Source organism: Vicia villosa, linkage group LG1 (assembly GCF_029867415.1).
Source record: "Vicia villosa cultivar HV-30 ecotype Madison, WI linkage group LG1, Vvil1.0, whole genome shotgun sequence".
Lineage (NCBI taxonomy): Eukaryota > Viridiplantae > Streptophyta > Magnoliopsida > Fabales > Fabaceae > Vicia > Vicia villosa.
In genome coordinates this window covers 70,138,835-70,161,308 of record NC_081180.1, presented here as the reverse complement: position 1 = coordinate 70,161,308, position 22,474 = coordinate 70,138,835, and the positions used below count along the sequence as shown (strand labels likewise).

The window sequence follows — 22,474 nt, the reverse complement described above, 5'->3', positions numbered from 1 at the left end:
CATACGCTAGCTTACTTCCATGTCAAATTGTAGGTTGTTGGAATGTTATGTTGCAGAGATATGGGCTTAGGCACAAATAAAATTTATTTAAAAACTTTTAAATAAATTTTCAAAAAAATTTAATTAAAGTTAAAATTATTAACTTATTAAAACAATTTATTTTAACCATGTTTATTAAAATTATCCCAAACCTATTCAATAAGAAATAAATTATCCTAATCAATATTGTCAATTTTATATCAATATTAGAACAATTTTATAAAATTAATAAATAAGCCAATTAAAAACTGTCATGTTTGTAAAGAAAAACATTAAACATATATTTATTTGCATGAACTGGAAAAAAATTATAATATCATTTAATCTAATCTACATAACCAATTCCATGTTTTGGGATAAAATTTATTTAATCGGTGGAAGACTAAACTACATAGTAGAAATACTACTGATAAATAAACATAATCAACAGATTAGTTCAAAGTAACATGGCCAGACTTGATTTTTTAGTGGTTCAAACCACATTCGAGCATTTGGGATTTAACAGCTAATTTCATGCCCCTTCATCTGCCAAATCAGTGATGATAGAATTATCAAAGTACAAATACAAATGAATAACATAAAAACCAATCCCCTTGAAAATATTTAAGCTCTCACAATGCATCTTAAAACTATAAACTAGTATCAATATAAGTATGTACATGGAAAAATAAATGGGAACATCAGAACTCAAATGAAGGAAGAGAAAGAGATAGCAGTAACAATGTATATAATCTACACCATTTCAGCTCTGACCACTATAATTTGGACAGATTTCTGATTTTATTTAAATACCCAACAAGGCACTTGAACATAGTGGCCAACCTCCAAAGTCCGCAGTAGAGAACAAGAAAGCAATTTGCTGAATTATCTTCTACTGACCAGTATTCCCCAAAAGACGTTCAACGGCTGCATGGACATTCCCTGAAGTAGCAATGAGAGCCCTAATGTTCTCTTGTGTGTCGAAGAATCCCATCTCTTGGAGTTGTGAAAGCTGGGTGGCATACAATTGCTCTGGTGGCTCTGATAAGGTAACAAAGTCAGTGAGAGCAGTACAAAATCTATTAGTTTCATATATGTTTGGAAGTTTATAATTGGGTCCCCGTGATTCAAAAGGATGAAACTTTATAAAAGCAAAGGATCAAATCTGATATTTTGAAAGTTGGGACCAAACTAACAAATTTTATTGGTCCCCACAGTTTCAAAATTTCTAATAGGCTCCTTGAATTCAACATACTTTTAGAAACTTGTATGATTTCTCCATAAGCAAGAACCGAATTAGATTTTTTTTCTAAAAATTGAAGAGCCAGTTACACGAATTATAATAAAGACTTGGATATATGTTTAGATTCATAGAAATGGAATGAAGCCATAATATGTCTCACTGCTTGTAATGTTAAAATTAGAGTGAAACAAGACCGCACACATTTCATTCCATCCAATACCTCACTTTTCTTCCTATTTTTATTGGGAGATATGGGATGGAACATGTCTTTTCTTCCATTTCATCTTAAAATATCCAAACATTAAATGGTAACTTTATTTTATTCTATTCCAATCCAACCCAAACCATCCCGTTCGTTCCATTATGTGCCATAATGAACTAAATATACAAACATAGCCTAATTCCTAAATAGTATCAGGAGCACCAGATTAGCACAAACTGAAATATATTGAGGAAGAAATAGAAGACTACAATGCTAACCATTTGATCTATTTGGAACAGCTAGGCTACCAGCTCCAAGTCCACCGAACATGCTGGATAACATCTCTAGCCCCATGTTGTTAAAAGGTCCTGACAATAAAACAATTTGGTAATAATTTCGAAGATATGTTACAACTTCTGTTTGCAATGAAATGAGAGTTGCATCATCCAAAATAGCCACCACCTAACTTCAATATTCAATGCGACATTAATTAATTTTCCCTATTGTACCATCTAATCTAATTAGTAGTACTTGCATCACTCCCAACTCAATATCTGACTCTTTACATTCATGATAAAAGTACTCTCCCATTTACATATTTTGCTTAATGTGTGCGAATTGGTCAACTGGGTCAATTATATTGGGACAGGGGTATTGTTTATGAATTGCCTAACAAAGTCTGCGGAGGTAGTCGCCACCAATATAACTCATAATCAATTTCGCATTTTAGTTAAACAGAAAAATCTAATTATCTTCATTCAAAGAACAAGTGGAAGAAAACTCCATTACATTCTTCAAGGATCAGCTGATTCAAATATTATAATTCATTAAATTTAACTACTCAAGCATGGATAGATAATCTTAAGATATAGTTAAACAATTTGAATAGCCAATAAAATATCAAAACAAGAACATAAAAGCAAACATTGTGAATTATCAAAAATCAAGAGAATGGGGGTTGTATAGTGTACCAGTTCCTCCACCAGTTTGACCCGGTTCCCTGCAACAAGATACTAGATTAATGAAGCCAAAAAAAAATATTAACCAAAAATTAAAAGACAAGAAGAACGGACAGACTGTATTATAACAGGTTTGGCAAGCAAAAATGTAAACCACCATCAAACAACTCTAAGCAATGATATCCGCTGCATAAAAATTTAAGCCTTCTGTCTAAGTCAGTCACTGGCAACTGGCAAGAATCCCCAAGGAGAGGAATTGAGTTGTATGTAAGATTCTGTTACATACTCATAGTGCAAGAAGTACAACTTGATTAAGAAGAATAGCACTTCAATTTATTATACTTTTATTTAAGCCCACAATCAAAAGCTTTAAATTGTACTTCCAAACACCTGAAGGCTGAAACATGGTTTATAAAGGCACATTTCTTTTAGATGTTGGAATGACATTAGTTTGAGATTTCTCAAAAATATAAATCGTATTTCTAGTTTTACTCAGACAAAAGGGAAAAAAAAAAACTGTTTGGTTAACATAAATGTTACTGAGAAGATATTGGGTCACAGATGATAACTGCATTGTTAAGCAAAAGATTAAGGACTTGAGACATTTGAAGTTCTTGTGTCCTTTCAAGACTAGGTAAAAAATGCCAGCTGAAAATGAAAAATCAGAGTTGTGTTATTACGTACCGTGTTGATTGTTGCTGACCTTGCTGAGACAGAAGGGCTTGCTGGAAAGACATGAGTTGCTGTCATTGTGTAATGAGACAGGGTAGTGAGAATGTATTATTAATTGAAAACAAGTAACTACTAAATTACATGGGCAGCGATATACTTATTTATCATAAAACAAACCACATTTTAAACAAACAAAACTTCTGCTGAAAAAAAAGTTAAGATTTTCAATCCATAATACTGAGGCAGGCGAGTTTTCACTCAACCATTTAAACAATGATATTGACACCATTGTTCAAATTTGGTCTATAAAGTATGAGTTCTTGACAAAGAAACTACATACAACATCTGCAGCAACATTTGAAAAACTGAGAATCTGAGTATCAAACCACATATCTATTAAAGATAGCAAATGGGGTATTTGAGTTCTTGGCAAAGAAACTACATACAACATCTGCGGCAATATTTGAGATACTCAGAATCTGAGTATCAAACCACAAACCACATATCTATTAAAGATAGCAAATGGGGTATCTGAGTTCTTGGCAAAGAAACTACATACAAACATCTACGGCAACATTTGAAAAACTGAGAATCTCAGTATCAAACCACATATTTATTAAAGATAACGAAGACATATACCCAATCCTATGCCAGGGACAGGACATTCAATGAAACTTATCAACAGATACATTAGATTAAATCTGTCTACCTGCAATGTCTCGGGTGATGAAAACAAACGAAGGAACTCTGGATTTTGCATCACATCTCTAAGAGAATTCATATCAGGCATGCCACCACGTTGTTCAGTATTAGCAGCACCAAGAATCTAAAAAGTCAGTTAAATATTAGAACGAACAGGTCAACAGATGCACGGTGCATCTTGTACAAGGCACAGTAAGTAGATACCTGACTCAAAGTTTGTGGGTTGGAGAGCATACTTTGCATCATTTGTGAGATAGCTGGATTTTGCATTAATTGGGTTAGTAAAGCAGGATCTGGCATACCACTGCCACCCAGCATGCCCTCAAGGCCAGGCAAACCAAGCCCTCCTAAGCCAGTAGGTGCTTGCGGCCTAGCATCCACACCAGTAGTTGATCTTCTGGTGTTATTTTGAGGAGCTCCAGCTGCATTGTTCCCCATCAATTACAGCATTAGTCACTATACTAGCCTCAAAACATAAAAATCAGAATTAAAAAAATGTGTATAGAGCAGACTGGTTAAAATAGCACTCAGTTACAGGATTCTGGGGGGAAAAAACAGTATCTGAACTTACTTCCAGTAGAGGACCAAGGATTAGGAAGTGGGTTAGCATTGGGTATGGTAGAACCAGCAGTTGTTTCAGAACTAGTGGTTGAGGGAGTAGTTGATTGGTCCCTGGCTAGGCCACCCTGAGTTGCTGTATTACCCGCCATTGTAGTGGCATTTAAAAATGGTTCTTGAACGTTTTCATACATGCGCCTTAGCATGTTGAATCCCTCAGGAGATGATTCAATGTTGCTCATAGCCCTGTCTGTATTTCTCATCATTTCACGCATGATCTCAGGATTCCTTGTAGCTTCAAGGGTCTGGCGGAGAGTGCTGGGATCATTAAGTATGTGTGCTAGCTCAGGGTTCCGATCCATGAGCTCTTGCATCTGTGGGTTGTTCATAATAAGATTCCGCACTATCTCGGGATTACTCACTAGATTCTGCATAGCAGGTGTGTTCATTAATTCTCTCATTAAATTGGGGTTTGAAATAAATGGTTGCTGCATTTGTTCAAGATCTGGAAATCCCTCGCCGAATAAGCCATTCCCTCCAGTGGCATTGGTACCTAAACCAGGGAATAGTGAAGCTCCAAAACCGAGCCCTCCTACACCCCCAACATCATTAGCTCCAGCGCTTCTGGCATCAGTCGTTGTGGTATTAGTGCCACTACTATTGGTCCCAGCCCCTCCACTCGTGTTGGCAGGTGCAAAGCTACGAACCAAATGGACAGCATGATCTGCCTCCAAACCTATAATAAATTACAAATGCTATATAAAAGAGTTCTATATAGTCAACAAAATAGAAAGAATAAACACAGTGCCACAACCAAGGACTACGAGAATATCATGAAAGAATCACCAATATAGTTCTATTATATACATCATAACAGCCAAGACCAAGAGACAGAGAAACAATACACAAAATCACAGCAGGGTATAAAAATATATGATGACTCGAAGATGTGTGATGTGAACTTGACCTAAAAGACATAAAAATGTCCCAAATCAAAACCAGAAACTAGTTCAAAAGTTATCCTGCTCCACCAAGCTTCATTTTCAGAAATATAAAATAGAATCAATACATTAAAAACTCTAATTCATGAGTGCAAAAATAACACCATACACATCACACTTCTAACACCACATCTTCAATCATAAACTGTTTGATAAATTTCTTCTCTTATATAAGCATATTCCACATAGAAATCCTAATCAACCACAAGCTATATACATTTGAGTTAATCATTTTCTTTGACAAATCAACCACTCATCAATTCAATAATTAAAAACAAATCATCAAAATCCGCATAAATACTCCCACGAAACCATAGAATAATCTAAAATACCTAACTAAATATCCCTAAATTCACAAAAATTAACTTTAAAAATGACCCAAAACTAAATCAAACAGTAAAAATTACGGTAAGCGAGATCGGAAACTAGAATTACCATAGCTTTGAAGCGTTTGATCGTCCTTCAATATCCTCCCCTTGTAAATGAGACGTTGTTGCTGTGCGGGGATATCACAGTTCCTCGCAATGAGATCCTTGAAGGATCCAACCGTCGAATCGAGAGAAACCTGAACGGAATACTTTGAACCGTTGGAGCATCGAACGTTGATGTTAACACCTTCAACACCGGTCTTCGATTCCGATGCAGAATCCTCAACAGCACCGTCACCTCCCATGGTGTTTCTCTGTCGCGTTTGTAGGCAAACACAGGAGGCGCGTGACCACAGTCGCGCGTTGAAGAGTGGTGTATGGTGTTATGAATCGAAAAAAGGGAAACAAAACCCTAAACGAAGGAAGCTGCAAATTTGTTTGATGTGAATAATAAAATGGGAAATTGATAATTCGTAGCAGAAAATACAATGCTTAAATGTATTATGCAATATAAAATAAAAAGAACTTATTTATAAATAAATAAAATGGTATGGTCGGTTTAGATTTATATTTGTCGATTAATCATAAATTTCAATATTACTTTTTTTATTTATAAATGATATAATTAAAATAAACTTAAATCTTATATATTAAAATTATTAGTCTTTTAGCAATTTTTAATGTCAAAATTAGGATATTTATATAGCTTTCTTTTCTTTCTTTTTTTATTTTGTTTTTATATCTAAATGATGATAAAATTTTAATTTATAAAATTAATTAAATAAATATTATTTCACATAATTAAATGGATTTAATGGAAATAGACGGGCAGTGTAAAGCAGTTTTACAATGAGTCGTAGCCGTTAAATATTTATTAAATTTTGACTTTTATTTTAATTATTTATAAAATAATATATGTGAATGGTTGTGATGCACTGACTGTGTAAAGAATTCTACACTGACAATGCATATCCATTAAACTCTAATAAAATATCTAATAAATGGAATATGCATACATATTCCACATACTATATTAAATAAATAAATATGAATACATTCTAAAAATAATAAAATTGTTTATCAAAAAAATGATAAAATTAAGACTAAGACTATTAAAAATAAATTGCATATTATTTTATTTCTAATATTTAACTATGATAATAATTTTAATTTTTTAATTAATTAATAATTTTAATTGATATATACCAATAGTGTTAAATAATTTTACAATGTCATATAATAAAAAAAAACTAATTATCTATTATGTCATCAAAATGATTTTATAATTTAAATGTCATTTGACGGAATATACGTCAATGTTTGAGTGATAATATAAAATTATTTTACATTTAAAATTCATATTCTATAATATAATATTATTTTACACTTAAAATTGATATCCTATTTTATCTTAATTAATTACAAAGATACCACTAAATTGATATGTTGTGTCCTAACTTTCAATTCTTAGTTATATGTCCGAGGACTTCTAAAAGTAGAAAAGTTATTATGTTTTTCTTTCTTTTTTTAATTATTACTAAATATTGTTAAATTGTTATTTTTTGTATTGAAACATCATGTTGTTTGACGTAAAGTGTGTTGAAAGTTTAATTTGTTGAATTGCATGTAATTGTCGAAATGTCGAAGCAGTTAGCTTCACACGGTATTTTGATTTGGGTCTAAAATAAGTATTTTGGGCTTTTATATTTTTGTGTTTTGCCTTAGGCAGAAGGGAATATCTTAATACACCCATATGTCTTCTTAGATACCTCTGACAAAAATACTAAAATACTCCCATACTTTGGATGTGCACAACCAAACACACCTTTTATTGAAAAAAAATTGTGATTTCGTATCTAAACTTTCGAAGACACCTTTTTTTCCAAGAAAATGTGACTTCGCATGTGCACTTTTGAAGGCACATTTTTTTCAAGAAAATGTGTTTTTTATAACATTCTAATTTACCCCGACGAATAATAATAAAATCAGAGTGCAAAATTACATTTAAAGTATTCATCACAAAACTAGGATGTCACATTCTTCAAAAACATAAACATTTGCTCGCAATTATTAACGGATACATGACACATTTAAGTCGGATGAACCAATCAAAACAATGTAGTCTCCAAATCATCTTTTATTACGCAGCGGAAAATATTCATAATTCAATAAAAAACCAACATGACAACTTAATTCAACAATTTCCAACTTAATCAGCAAACAAGGTTAAAATGTCTTTCTTCAAACAATCATCCATCACTATGCATAACTTAGAAATTTCAAGTATTTGATTTTAATCAAAACTCGACTCAAAGACCATTCAAACGATTCTAGTAAATTACGGAAAATTCACTAAAACTCATGATAAATCACTATTGTCCAAGACCTAATTCGGTTTTCAAAAATATAAAAAAATTTCTTCCAGGGCTCGCTAAGCGGACTACCAATTATGCAGAAAAATTATGCTACGGCCAACTACTGCTCAAGCCACTTTTACCACCAAAAATCCATCTTAAACAGTCTGATTTTATGAAAGAATCATATATTCATGTTCCTATATTCATATAACATATATTGGGATCATAAAAACGCAATTAAACGACGTCACTTTCGATACTGAATTTATGATCAAAACACGAAACTTTGCGAAGACCAACAACAAGACCAAATTTCATGAATTAGAAGCAATACAACACATAGCAACAAGAAATTGTCATCAAACATACATCAATCATCAATTCTATGAAATTCCCATTCAAAATCTAAGAAAATCAACATAGAATCAAAACCCCATTCCTATCTGCTAATCATCATACTCAACCTTATAGAGTTAGAACCTCACCTTTACCTTGGATTGGTGATTCTCTACTCTTACAATGGATTTTTTGTCCTAGCCTCTTTGCGTCTCTTCTCTTTTTCTACAATAACTTCTCTTTTCACATTCTCTAACTTTTCTTCCCAATTCTCTTTTTCTCTCTTATTTTTAGTTAACCCCTCACTAACTTCTATCTCACTAACGGACTTAACAACAACCCCCCACTATTTCTCATGCTAACACAACATAGGCCTAACTTATTATCTAACCATTTATTCTATTATTATTATTATTATTATTATTATTATTATTTAACTTCTAATAAAATATCATAACCTCTAATGTCTAGCTACACCCTCATGTTTCTACACTTTTAGACATACACCCCTCCAATTAACACAATTTCACAAATAAACCACAATTCTAGCAAATAATTTACAAACAATTAATTAAATAATTGAATAAAATAAATAGGCGTTACACTTTTGCATGGGCACTTTCGAAGACACCTATTTTTTCAATAAAAGGTGACTTTGGGTGTGCATATCTAAAAACATGTTTGGAACAACAGAAACAAAATCCTTAAAACTAAAGTAACAAAGCATAGATTCATCATAAATAATCAAAATTACATAGATAGTTCAACAAAAATTTAATGTTACATATTGTTATAAACAGGTAGTTAAGGACATTGCAACATTTTGATAACATCTTCTCCCGATCTTTGAAGCTTCGCATCCAACTCGATCGGAACCTTTGAAGAATATTGTTAAAAAGTTATCCACATAACCTCTAAATCATATTTGTTATTGAGCTCAAATGGGATGAACTTTACTTTTCCTTCGGTGTCAAGTGAAGGTTAACGATACTCAAGTCTGACCACCTTTCGATTTTTTGGATTTTACAAGAGAGAATTCAGTATCACAATCAGCTCGGTGAACAGGGTGTCGAAAGAGAGTTCAGTATCAGAATGTGCATATCTGAATAATGCAAAACCACAAGAACACTTTGATTTGGCAGAATCAGCAGCAAATCAACTTAGAAAAAAATAAAATCGGTAAGAATAAACATTGATAACATGAAATATAGACATATTATATATGTATTGAATCGTATGGGTTTTACATTCTTCACGACAATAAATTCAAAAAATGATTCGATGACATTCTAAAATGCATCGAATGAATTCTCACCGCTTAAATCTAAAACTGGTAAATTATTCGACTTCTCCCAATTTGCTTCTCTCTCTTGCTTCATCATTTCTTCGAACTCCATCTTCCTTTCAAAAAAGTGACTCGGCCAAGTTTTCGCCTCTTTTATGTAATGTGTCGTCCATTAACATGATGTAGTCGGAATAGGACACTCCGGTTTCAAATAAACTTATACAAAGTGGAGCGATCTTAGATACTTGATACAAATGATGCAGCCTGCTGGGTCTATAGGTGGGCGACTATGAAGTGGGGAAAATGTCTCTGAAAATCTAAATCACGTCAGATCAATGCACACCCTGTCAAACGCACTTGATATAAGATGGCCCATCTCAAAGAAGGATATCCACTTTGAAACTGGTGTCTTACCGGTAATAGATGGAACAAGGCTCACCCGCACCCGAACCCGAGTCAACGGGTGAAAACTTAAGTTGACTGGGTTTGGGTGCCACCCGATATTTTGGGTGCGGGTTTGGGTAGTTTGAAACTCGCGCCCGAAATCGCACTCGCTTATATATATATATATATAAAGTTATAGGAAAAATGTATTTTACGAATTTTGATGCGGGTTTGGGTTTGGTTGAAAAAATTTGAACCCAACGGTGTTGACGTGGGTGTTATTTTGCCACCCGAACAACCTTTGGGTTTGGGTTCAGGTGGCGATTTCGGGTGCGGGTTTGGGAAGTGTGAAACCCGCACCCGACCCGACCCGTTGTCAGCCCTATTCATTCCCTCCCAGGATATGTTGAAAATCAAATGTGAGTAGAGATTGTTGTCTTTAAATTAGTGTTCTACCATAGTCTTGCTCTGACCAAACATGGTCTGAATTTCATTATGTTGATATTGGACTTTGGAGCATTTAGTTCATTGTGCCTCATTTCCTACAAAGATCTCCCTTGTTATCATCCAACCATTTCTTCAACGCTGCATGTGCAGATTCAATTTTGTTGGTTGTTGTGCAACCCAAATGTCTAACATGGTCCGTCCAAGCGCATACAACTTTCTCTTTCACCTGCTCAAGGATAGTAGATTCAACGTATTTCAGAAAATCGGGATATTCGACACATAAGGTCCCGAAGTGTACCACATTCTCCGTATACAACTATTCTATACATGAATTTAAAATATTCATCCATGCACCCATTATCTTCTGATCGCGACTTTACGTGTCTATAAATCTGATAACTGCAAGTGCACAGTCGTGTCGTGTAGTTTTAAAAGATATCGAATCCACAGGGACTATGAATCGATCTACCGTTATCTAAGGTTACTATGTAAAGCTAGGAGTACTAAAATTTCGATTGTTCCTAAGGGAAAGTGATTGTGAGAAAATAAAGAATAATAATAAAAGACAGGTATCAGTATGTATTTCGTTTAACTAAAGGTAATCCGAAGGTCCATTGGCTTTTGCATAATTAAATTAAAAATCTTTACTAATTCCAATTGATTAAAAATCCTCGTCTCAAACTTTCGCTCTGTTGATTCAGACTACTATCCTAATCCTAATGTACGCTTTCGCCATCCCATTAGATTTTAGAAGAGCTTTTTGGAAACAATGTAATTAATAAAATGCCTATTTTACGAGGTTGTTATCTATTTAAATCTCCTAATCTCAAACTTTCGCTCTGTTGACTCGGAGCAAGCTAATAACCCTAACGTATGCTTTCGCCATCCCGCTCGAGTGTAAAAACAATTTTTGAAAATAAATAAGTTCCAATTAGTTTTAATACGCTTTCGCCATCCTTAAAACTAATGTCCTATGTCTACTATCCAGTTAAACACCTCAAACTTTCGCTCTATTGGTTTTAACCTTTGACCGTCTTAAGCCCTCAAACTTTCGCTCTATTGGTTTTAAGACTTACTAATTAAACTAGACATATAAACCAAAAATAAGTGATAATTAATAAAACATAATTTAAGCCAATTTATTTCGGATCCCTACGGTTAACTTACTTTACATACCGACACCTTTAGTAATTTAGCCAGACATATTAATATGGTTAAACATGCATAAATAAATTTGGTTCATATTAATAGGCATATTAATTGGCATATAATATATCATGCAATAATAATATAAATAAAGGCGGTAAATAATAAACCTGAATTAAAATAAATCTGAATTGAATTGAATCTTGAAGTACTCGAACTTCTACCACAGGTTGGCTGGATCGTTCTTCGGAATTTAAATGGCAGAAAATAAAAACAAGGAAATAAAACGATAAATCTAACGTAAGGCTAGATCTACGAAAAGTTCACAACAATTTCCAGTGTAGAAATCGTTGTGAGAAAATAAACGGTTAAATGAAAGCAGAATAAGGAAAAAGCAGTTCGCGGTACAATTTCGGCAGCACTTCGTTGGCAGGAAATCGGACCCTTTGAAGTGAAGTGACTGGTCCTATTTATAGGAGGGGCTTTGCAGTTGCTTTGCGTGAAAAGAGGAACTTCTGCAGACTGGGACGTGGAGACGTGCGTCTCCTATTCTTCAGGGAGACTTGAGACGTGCGTCTCAAGTGGAGAGAATTTAGGGAGGTGGAGACGTGCGTCTCCCTTTTTGCTGAGGTGGCAGAGACGTGCGTCTCTGCTTACTTGTGTGGCTTGGGCTGCTTTCCTTCGTGGGCTGGATTGCTTCATTGAGTCTTTGGGCCTCTTTTAGCACACTTGGCCTTTAATTGCACTCCCTTTTTACTTCAGCACCCAATTTACGTCTTTTAGGCATAGAAAAGGGTCGTTTTGGCTCCATTTCTTCTCTTTTTCACAATTCGGCATAGTAAGAGTGTAAAACCTGAAACAAAGCAAAAACACGCGTAATATCATAATAAATTAACATAATAAACGGAAAATGCTATAAATATCTATGGATTTCAAGCTAAATATACGATATAAAATCATGTTATCATCTTCTCGACCACAACACCGGGTTTGATGATGTTTCCGTCTTTATCATTTTTTCTTGGGTGCCAACTGCGGGTTTGAGCCTAGATCTCAGTTTTTTGTTATATGATACCAACAAAGTAATGCGGTTGATATCGGAAACACAATACCAACCGCATTCATAAGGGAATTATCTATGTCGGTAACAATGACACTAGGAATATTTTGTGGATCAATCAACAAAGTTTCAAAAGTTGTTGGATTTCCGACCTTAGACCTCTTTTCGCGATGTTCCGTTGATAATGTTCATTGTATATCTACCTGATATTTGAAACACTTTATGGTCTTTTTCGTTTCAAATCGGAAAGTATGTTTCTCAGCGCAACTTTGATTATCGATAATTCTGAAATAGATTCCCTCTCTTCCGGCTTAAGCTAACACACAATTGTATGTCATTGTAACTTGGTGTCCAATGCATGATTATGAATACCGCAAATGACACTAAAACACCACATCTTGTGTCTCGTGTCATCATGTTTTAAAGTCCAAAATTTTGGAACATATTTCCCACATCTCTCGCATGTCATCACAAAAATGATCGCCTTCTACTAGTGCCATTGTTGGACCTTTCTATCACAGCGTCAAACACAATTTTGCTAGCCTCAATTCAGATATATTCAAGCAAATGTTAACGAGAGGTGAAAGTCATTTCATTTGTAAATTTTCGTCGAACATCTATCGCAACGATAGTCATTTTAACATCGTCCTTCACCTTATTCGACTTAGCATCTTCATTGACCTTCTCCAGAACCTTTACACCATCTTTGGGAATTTTGTCGGGTGCATCATACCTAACACGTGCAAAAAACATGAATTTTGTTAGAACATATTTTTCAGTTCTGTAACAGACTTCTTTTTTTTCGAAAATGCAAATCCGAAATAAGTTTGGTGGATTTAGAAATGCATATCCGAATTGACGCAGTTTTCTTCTTCTACAAATCAGCACCAATGCAAGGAAATGAGAGATGAAACGAGGAGACTTTACCTCAAATTGAAGCTTTCTATGCTCTTTTTGCTATGATCAACTTCTTGAAACTTGGTTTGGAGATAAAAAATGGATTGGAAATGGTTGAAGTTTTTGAGAGGTTTTTGGTTATGAAGTGAAAAAAAATGAATGAAACAGTGATAGTGGTAACAATGTATGGCAAGGGTATTTTTGGATATGCATATCCAAAAATACCTCTGACATTTTAAATAAAAAATGTTTGAAAAAGGTGGTTTTGGATGTGCATATTTGAAACATCTTGAAATGTGATAAATGTGCGTTCGGATATGCACTTCTAAAGGGTATTTTGGGATTTCCATAGGTGTTTTTCACCATATAGGGGTGGCTTAAGAGATTCCCCAGGGAGAAAGCAAACCTAAAACTATAAGTAGAGAGAGTAACCCCTATTTTGTAACAAGTTCAGTATTGACAGAGTTTGCAGTTGCAAGTGAATAAGAAATTTTTCACAGTTTATGGGCAGAGAGAAACTCTGCAGAAAATCATCATCTTCTTCCTTTTATTTTTGTAAACCCTAATTCTTTGCTTCCCAAATTCTCTTTTTTGTTTCCTTCATTGTCATTGTGTAGAGATAAGGAATTACTCAAGGTTTGAGTTTAATTCCAGCATCTGTGTCATACCCTAATTTTTGACCCCCCCTGAGATGACATATCTTCAGGATTTTCATCAAGTCAAAGTAAGTACCCAGGGCAGTCTGGCATTCAATCGAGGGTGTTCAAAAACAAGAAAACTCAGGCAAAGGATCAATCAATAGAGGGATTAGTCTCTAATACAATCATAAGACTCAAAAGCCTCATTATTACACCTATGATTGATTAAGACACCCAGTCATCTAAGTACAGGATTACTCAGATCAGCAGACTAGGGTTTGGAGCCTATTAAGGACTAAAATCAGGGATCACCTTTGGGAAACCCTAAAAAGCCCCAGGAAACCATTCAAAGACATTAATCATCTTCAAATAACTCTTATGACAAGATCCACTGGACATTACACCTCAATTCAAAGTCTACACTCATCATTGTCCTCTGGTCGACAATTAGGGTTTTTGACCTAATTCACCAAGATAGTTGACTTTTAATCAGGGCATGGATCCAAAACTCAAGACATGATTCAAGAAACTCTACTACCTCAATATAATCCATTTACATCATTCATTTGAGGAGAAGATCTTGTTTCTACACAAAAGCCCAAAAAATTCACTTTGTCAGGAAAAGTCAACTGTGTGGGATCATCATTGACTTTTAAGGTTTTTGGTCAAAAAATGACTTTCAAAGATCAATATCATCAATATATGGATGTCAAAGTCATTTGACCAAAGAAATTCAAAGAAATTCATCAAGGAGCAAAAAGTCGGGAATTAGGGTTTTTAAGGGCATAGTGAGAACTCAAAATTTCACCTACACAACTCAAAAAACTTCCAACATGAAAGTTGTAGATCTTGCAAAATAAAACAACATCTCACATAAGAACTTTTTTCAAAAGATCAACCATTTAAGGGTTTTGAAAATTTTGAAGTTTTAGGTCATAAACACTTAGAAAATTTTCTAAGTGTTTTAACCTAGTTTTCATCCAACTTTGGGCTCATTTTTCACAAATTTCCCAAATGATTCTGAAGAAGACATAAACTAATGATTTGAAGTAGATGTTTAGGGCTTTCCAAATTGTGTTCAACCTTCTCCAAATTCAATTTGAGCTAAGAGTTATGCTTGTTCAAAGTTGGCCTCATGAAGTAAAATTATAGGTCATGCATCATTTTTGAACTTTGAAAATTTTGTGCACATGACCTCAATTATGGATGCTACACGACCCATAACATATCTGAAACAATGCCATGCATTCATTATGTAATGTTTAGGGTTTTTAAGGGCATAGTGAGAACTCAAAATTTCACCTACACAACTCAAAAAACTTCCAACATGAAAGTTGTAGATCTTGCAAAATAAAACAACATCTCACATAAGAACTTTTTTCAAAAGATCAACCATTTAAGGGTTTTGAAAATTTTGAAGTTTTAGGTCATAAACACTTAGAAAATTTTCTAAGTGTTTTAACCTAGTTTTCATCCAACTTTGGGCTCATTTTTCACAAATTTCCCAAATGATTCTGAAGAAGACATAAACTAATGATTTGAAGTAGATGTTTAGGGCTTTCCAAATTGTGTTCAACCTTCTCCAAATTCAATTTGAGCTAAGAGTTATGCTTGTTCAAAGTTGGCCTCATGAAGTAAAATTATAGGTCATGCATCATTTTTGAACTTTGAAAATTTTGTGCACATGACCTCAATTATGGATGCTACACGACCCATAACATATCTGAAACAATGCCATGCATTCATTTTCACCATGCCATAAGGATTGAAGAAGATTCTAAAAACAAGAACATGTGATTATGTAATGATTACATTTGTGAATTTATGGCAAATTGATGAATCACCCAAGGAATCTTCTCACCAACCAATTAGAGCTCATTTCTGGCTCAGAATTGTCCCCTAAGATCAAGCAAAATCGAGGGCTAGGGGATTGATCAAATGGAATCAAAATTCTCATCATTGCATAAGAGATATTTGCAAACTTCCTTCATGCTTAAGAAACCAAACTTCTTTCATTAAGCAAGCTCACTCTTCTGCAACTATACTGAACCAATTGCCTATAAATAGAGGCCTCATTATCATTCAAAAAACACACCAAAGCAACAGAATTCTTGCTTTCTCTTTTCTTTCTTCATACTTAGTTTTTTCAAAGGTCCTTTGGCAAGAAGACTCGGATTCTTCAAACCAAAGCTCTCTCTTTGAAAATAAGTATTCAAACACATTGAGGGAGGCATTTGGAGGTGATCCAAACCTCTGGAACACTGCTGGGCGTGGAGAATCATCATCTCCACCTCTCATTTGGAGCACTTGCAGTTGGAGGACCACAGAACAATTCAGGAGGTTTCAAGCCAAGCCAATCATCCAGGCACACTCCTCAGGTCATAGTGAAGCTAACCAGATGGCTGCAGCTCATCTGTAACTCCAAATTCAACAACCTCCATGTTCACTTGAAGCTGAAATCGAGGGAGGTCCATAGAGCAATTCAGGAGGATTCAAGCTCCAATAAGCATTCAGTTAGCATAATTGAGTCTCAGGGAAGCTATTGAGATCATTCATTCAAGCCCAGGTGCTCTCTATCATCCTCACAACCTCCATTTTCAGAGGTAAGTTTCTGAACCTCACCTCTTTAATTTAAGCACTCTTTGTGATAAAGCTCGATTCTATCTTGTTCAGCATCATCAGAGGATTGAAAACCCTCTATCATCATTCATTCATCTTTCAGTATAGTAATTTAATTTGATTTTTAAAATTTAGGGTTCTTCACGATTTCTGGTAAATTAGTTAGATGTAGTTAATATAAATAGATATTAGTTACATATTTAGATTCGTGAGGAAATTTGGAGTGAAATTCATCTTTACATCATCACGTTTGGTTGAGAAACGAGTAAGTTCAGAAGTTCAAATTTGAAGAGCTTGAGGTTGAAGATGAAGATGGTGGGTGGCGCCATTTTTGGATTCTCAGGGGAGGGTTTAAAATATATTTAACTGAAAGCGTGTTTTAAACGAATACATCGTTTGCCCTAGTGGCCTCACATGCACTCTTAGTCTCCTCATGCCTCAAGTCTGGGGTTCGAATCCCCCTCGCCCCAGACTTTTTATTCCTTTTATTTTTTTCATGATTTACACGTTTATCTGAAAATATAATGTGTTGGATGTGTATCACTATCACCATGCGCGCGCTGGCCCAGTGGTTTGGTTTTGGGTATGTGACCTAAAGGGCGTGAGTTCAAGCCTTGGTGGAGACATTCCTAATTTTTTATCACTTGTCACACCTATTTTCTTCACAACTTCACACAATTAATTCACCTATCAAATTAAATCATTTTCACTTCATTTTTCATACACCTATTATTTAATATATCTATTTTGTGAATAGTCAAAAAAATCATAAAAATATTATTTATTTCATGAATTTTAATTAGGTTTAAAATAGTATGTTCTTAAGTGTTTTCTTAAATACTTTAAATATATATTGTCACTTTATTTTAACCTAGTCACTTTGTAAATAATTTTATGATAAAACCCTAATTGTTTAGGTCTTAATTAGTTAAAATTCTTTATTTTTACCTTAATTAAGTTGACTTTTGTCAATTTTCAAAACTGTTTTCAATCTCCGAATAAATCAAATGATTAGGGTTTTCAAACAACAAAACCTTGTATCATTCCAAATCATTTTTCAAATTGCTTTTACACCAGTGCTGTAAAGTACTGGGCCTCTAATAGAGTGTAAGTCCCAAAAAACCTTCTCTTCTTAGCTTGTTTTCAAAACTGTATTTTCAAAATCTTCTTTCTGTTTTCAAAACATTCTTCTGGTATTTGAAGGGCATTATTCCCGGTGAAACTCTTCAGATACCTATGTGACCTTTGTCCATCTTCACTTCTTCTGTTTTCAAAAACCATTAACTGTTCATCATATATATATTCAACTGTTATCAACAAAACAACAAAAATTACTGTTGAGGCTCTGTACATACTTCTTCAATGGCCTCCACTCCATCCAGGTTAGGCTTTACAAGCTTTCAATTTACAGTCTTTATTTAAATTACTGTCAAATATAAACTGTGCATATATTAGTTTAGAACTACGTTTGAGTATAAACCCTAGGACAGTTAAACTATATATATATTATAGGAATATGGCCTAGGATTGAGAATGTCTTCCCGGTGAAGGCTCTTTCCTAATTAGAGATCTGTAGTTCAAACCCCCAAGATGAATTATTCCCGGTGAAACATCTTGGTAAAAACCTTAGAATCCAAATAATAGGACACATCCACCCAAAGAGGAATTATTCCCGGTGAAACCTCTTACCCATTTGCTTAGAGCCAAAATAAGTTCAAAACTACATAGCTTTCTCTTGTGCTATAACAAGGACCCTCGATTAGCCTCCTCTTGGGCTTTGTACAAGGACCCACAGGCTTCTTAAAAGCATTTCCAGCTTCCTCTTGAGCTTGTATACAAGGACCCATCAGGTTTCTTATAAACATAGGAACAGGTCTTTAGTCACCTTTTAGCCTTCCCTGGTGAGTCTCTTCCAATTTAAACCAGACTTTAAACAAGCTAAGTTTGTCTCAATTTTGCATTGAGTACACCTTTTGGAATGAGAGACATGGACAGTCTCTGTCACCCTGATCTTCATCAATCTTCCTTAGCAGAGTCTAGGATCTATGTTTATTTTCTCCTCAGCATGTGTCAGCCTTCATCTTGGGCTTTAAACAAGAAGTCTCCACTAGATAATCTTTCTGCCAATCATTTCCACAAAATCCCTGGAAAGGGTTAGCTTCCACACATTCTTTCATTTTCAATAAAAACCCTGGAAAGGGTTAGCCTCCAAAGTCAATTAATAAAAATGTCAAGTAAATAAAGATTCATTTCTCTTAGGAGATAATTTCCCCGAAAGAGTCAAAACCCCTAGAAAGGGTCAGCCTCCAAAAAACATGATAAAGTCAGTCTTTTACCAAATAATTTCTCCAGCTGAGTCAAAATCCCTGGAAAGGGTTAGCTTCCAAAGAAAAAAACAGTCTTTCAATAAATAAAATCTCCTCAGTAGAGTCAAAACCAACAAAAACAGTTAGCCTCAACCTTGGGCTTCATACAAGGCACCCAAACAATAAAACTCCCCTGTCAAGAGTCAGCCTCAACCTTGGGCATTGTACAAGGCAGATAATAGAGTCTCCCCAGTGAGTTCTTCATCATTCAGTAGCCACAACCTTGGGCTTTGTACAAGGCAGATAAACCATATTTTCATGTGTCAAAGATTCCTAACACCTAGGATCTTTTCCCCATAGAGTCATCCATACTCAGTTTATTTAAGAGTCTGCCACAACCTTGGGCTTTGTACAAGGCAGAAAATAATGTTTTCTCTAGCTAGAGTCAGCCACAACCTTGGGCTTTATACAAGGCACATAAAATAGAGTCATTCATTCAATTATCCTCAACAGTCAGCCACAACCTTGGGCTTTGTACAAGGCACATAAATAGAGTTTCCCTAAGTAGAGTCAGCCTCAATTCTGGGCTTTGTACAGAACACAAAAATACCCTGTAATTAATCCCCAATGGAGTCATCTCCCAGAGTCAATAATAATTAATAAATCAATCAAAAAGCCTCAAGCTTGGGCCTCATACAAGCCAGCTAAAGTCAAATCTTTTATACAGTAGATAGACATAGCTTATATCTATAGAGAGATATTTTTACTACTCTACCACATTCAAACAAACAAACATTTCATTTCAATTTTAATCAAGTCTCCCATTTAGGATTTTGAAAGGCATGAGCTGGCAGTAAAACCCAGACATTAGGTAACTTTCCCTAATTTGGATGAGCATCTTTCTTTCATTTAAGAGGCATTTGACTGGTATACTTGCATATACACAAGTAAGGTCCCCCTCTTGAATGAAATGAATTCAGTTATTCTGTCACTCCTTTAAATGTTTGTGGTAGAATAGTACAAATACCTCTCTGTAGAGATGATTTCATGTCTCTTTACTGTAAACAGAGATTTAATTCCAAGCTTCAACCTTGAGCTTCAAGCAAGGCACCAAAAATAAGTAATTTCCCTAGTTAGTTCCCCGAACTACATTAAGCTCTGACTTCCACTAGGGATATGTAGGCATGAGGTTCACAAGGAATCTCAGCGAGCTAATAAAATACCAAAAATAGTCAGTCTGTCTGTCTGTCTGTCTTTCTTTTATTCAATTCAATTCTCTCTCCTAACACAAAGGAGAAACTTTCCCAATCATTAGCAATAAACACAATCACAATGACACAGAGAAGGTTCCTGTAGAGTACTACAGATATGTAGGGTGTTTAAACACTTCCCTATGTATAACCGACCTCCCGGACTCCAGAATTTCTAGTCTAGGTGAAATCCCCACACTTAGCAAACTCCTAGGGTTTAGTTGAGATTTTTTTCCCCTTTCCTACTCGTAGGACAAATAAGAAAGTTCGTGTGATATCGTAGGAAGAACTGAAACAAAATTCATCCCACCACGGGCGCATTCTCCTTCCAAATTTCGCGTGAAGGGTTTAGCGTGCCGTCCTCCCAAGTGAAACGGGGAGGTAAAGAAAACGACCACCACAGAAAAATGGCGACTCTGCTGGGGATATAAGTGTTAAAAACCTTGGTTTTTCATCCAAACCAATGGTTGACCTGTTGCTGGTCCAGCCCCAATGAGGAATTAGGGATGCCAAATTCCCCCTCAAACAAGAGAGGTCCTGCCTAACCTCTGTGTCATATCATGTGATTGTTGCATATATATTTGTTTATTTTGTTTATTCTGTATCGGGAAAGGGCTTGATTCCCCCTTGTGGTGAGAAATCCTATACCCGGATTTAAGTGCAACATAAGATAGGATGGAGGATGTCTTCCCGGTGAAGGCCCTCTAATCTTGGTTTCCAAGTCTACTCTTGGGATTTGCCTGGCTGGTTGTGATTAACTGCGCCACTGCATTCCGAGACTGATTTGTACCAGGAGGACCTAGAAACACATTAACCCCACTTAAAGCCTTTTTTTTAGGACGTAGAGCGGTGATTACGGAAGTAATTGTCACGCAGATACTACACTCAGAGAAAACTCTCTTATAGATACCAATCAACGTATCTTTAAGGTTGAGCAAAAACTCTGAGACCCCTAGAACCCGTTCTACAGGTACAAAAATCCTTAACCTTAGTTTACCATTGGGGCGGGGATTGCGTTTGGACTTCATGACCACTATACCCTTCAACGCCATGTTTGTTTAAAACTCTTGTGTGTGAATTCATGCATTCATGCATCATTCATTAATAAACAACTAAAAAACAAAAAAAAAAGAGTCTTTTTCGAGTCGTTTTTCAAGGAAACTAAATAACGAACGTTTTGAACTTCATAGAAAGAGAGAAACGGAGAAAGGACTTAAGGATCTATACCATGGATTATGGAAGAAAGAGAGCTAGGAAATACACCTTCAAGATTCCCCAGGTCGAGGAACTGGGAAAGCTCGGAAAACTGGTGGTCAACCCCCAGGCTTTCAAGGAGAAGTATGGAAAACTTCTGCCTTTGCTCAATACCAACATGGTGGATGGGATCCTTCCCACCTTGGTGCAGTTTTACGATCCAACGTATCACTGCTTCACCTTTCCAGATTATCAGCTCATGCCTACGTTAGAGGAGTACTCTCGTCTGATCGGAATACCCGTGTACGCGCAAGATCCGTACTCCGGTTTGGAAAATAATCCTGACGACATTATCATTGCTGCAACTACTCCTTTGAACGTAGTCGACATTAGAACTCATATGGTGAGTAGAGGAGGAATTCAAGGATTGCCCTCCAAATTCATGTTTGATCAAGCTCGGTACTTCGTCAGCATCCAAGATATGAGCGCATTTGAGGAAATCTTGGCTTTGCTTATCTACGGATTGTTTTTGTTCCCTAACATTAACGATTTCGTCGACATCAATGCAATTAAGATCTTCTTAATTGGAAATCCAGTTCCAACCTTGCTTGCGGATGCTTATCACTCTGTGCATTCAAGAAACCTGCAGCGAGGAGGATTAATCACATGCTGCGTACCGTTGTTATACGAATGGTTCGTTTCGCACCTGCCAAAGTCTAGCACTTTCTGGAACATGAGGGATGGCCTTTACTGGTCACAGAAAATCATGTCTCTCACTCATACAGACATTGATTGGTGTAGTCCTGACAACGACGAAACCAAGATCATCTTC

At 35.4% G+C, this 22,474-nt stretch overlaps 1 protein-coding gene across 1 annotated transcript; it reads right to left on the bottom strand.

The window, feature by feature from the left end:
• Nucleotides 1–612: 612 nt before the first annotated feature.
• LOC131641224 (ubiquitin domain-containing protein DSK2b-like) lies at nt 613–6,211 on the bottom strand. Its single transcript, XM_058911529.1, has 8 exons — nt 5,791–6,211; nt 4,368–5,090; nt 4,001–4,218; nt 3,804–3,920; nt 3,107–3,165; nt 2,435–2,463; nt 1,742–1,831; nt 613–1,059 (listed from the first exon to the last, which is right to left on the bottom strand). Exons 1-8 carry the CDS (start codon nt 6,026–6,028, stop codon nt 911–913), a joined length of 1,623 nt encoding a protein of 540 aa, XP_058767512.1. The 5' UTR covers nt 6,029–6,211; the 3' UTR covers nt 613–910.
• Between the last annotated feature and the right edge of the window lie 16,263 nt (nt 6,212–22,474).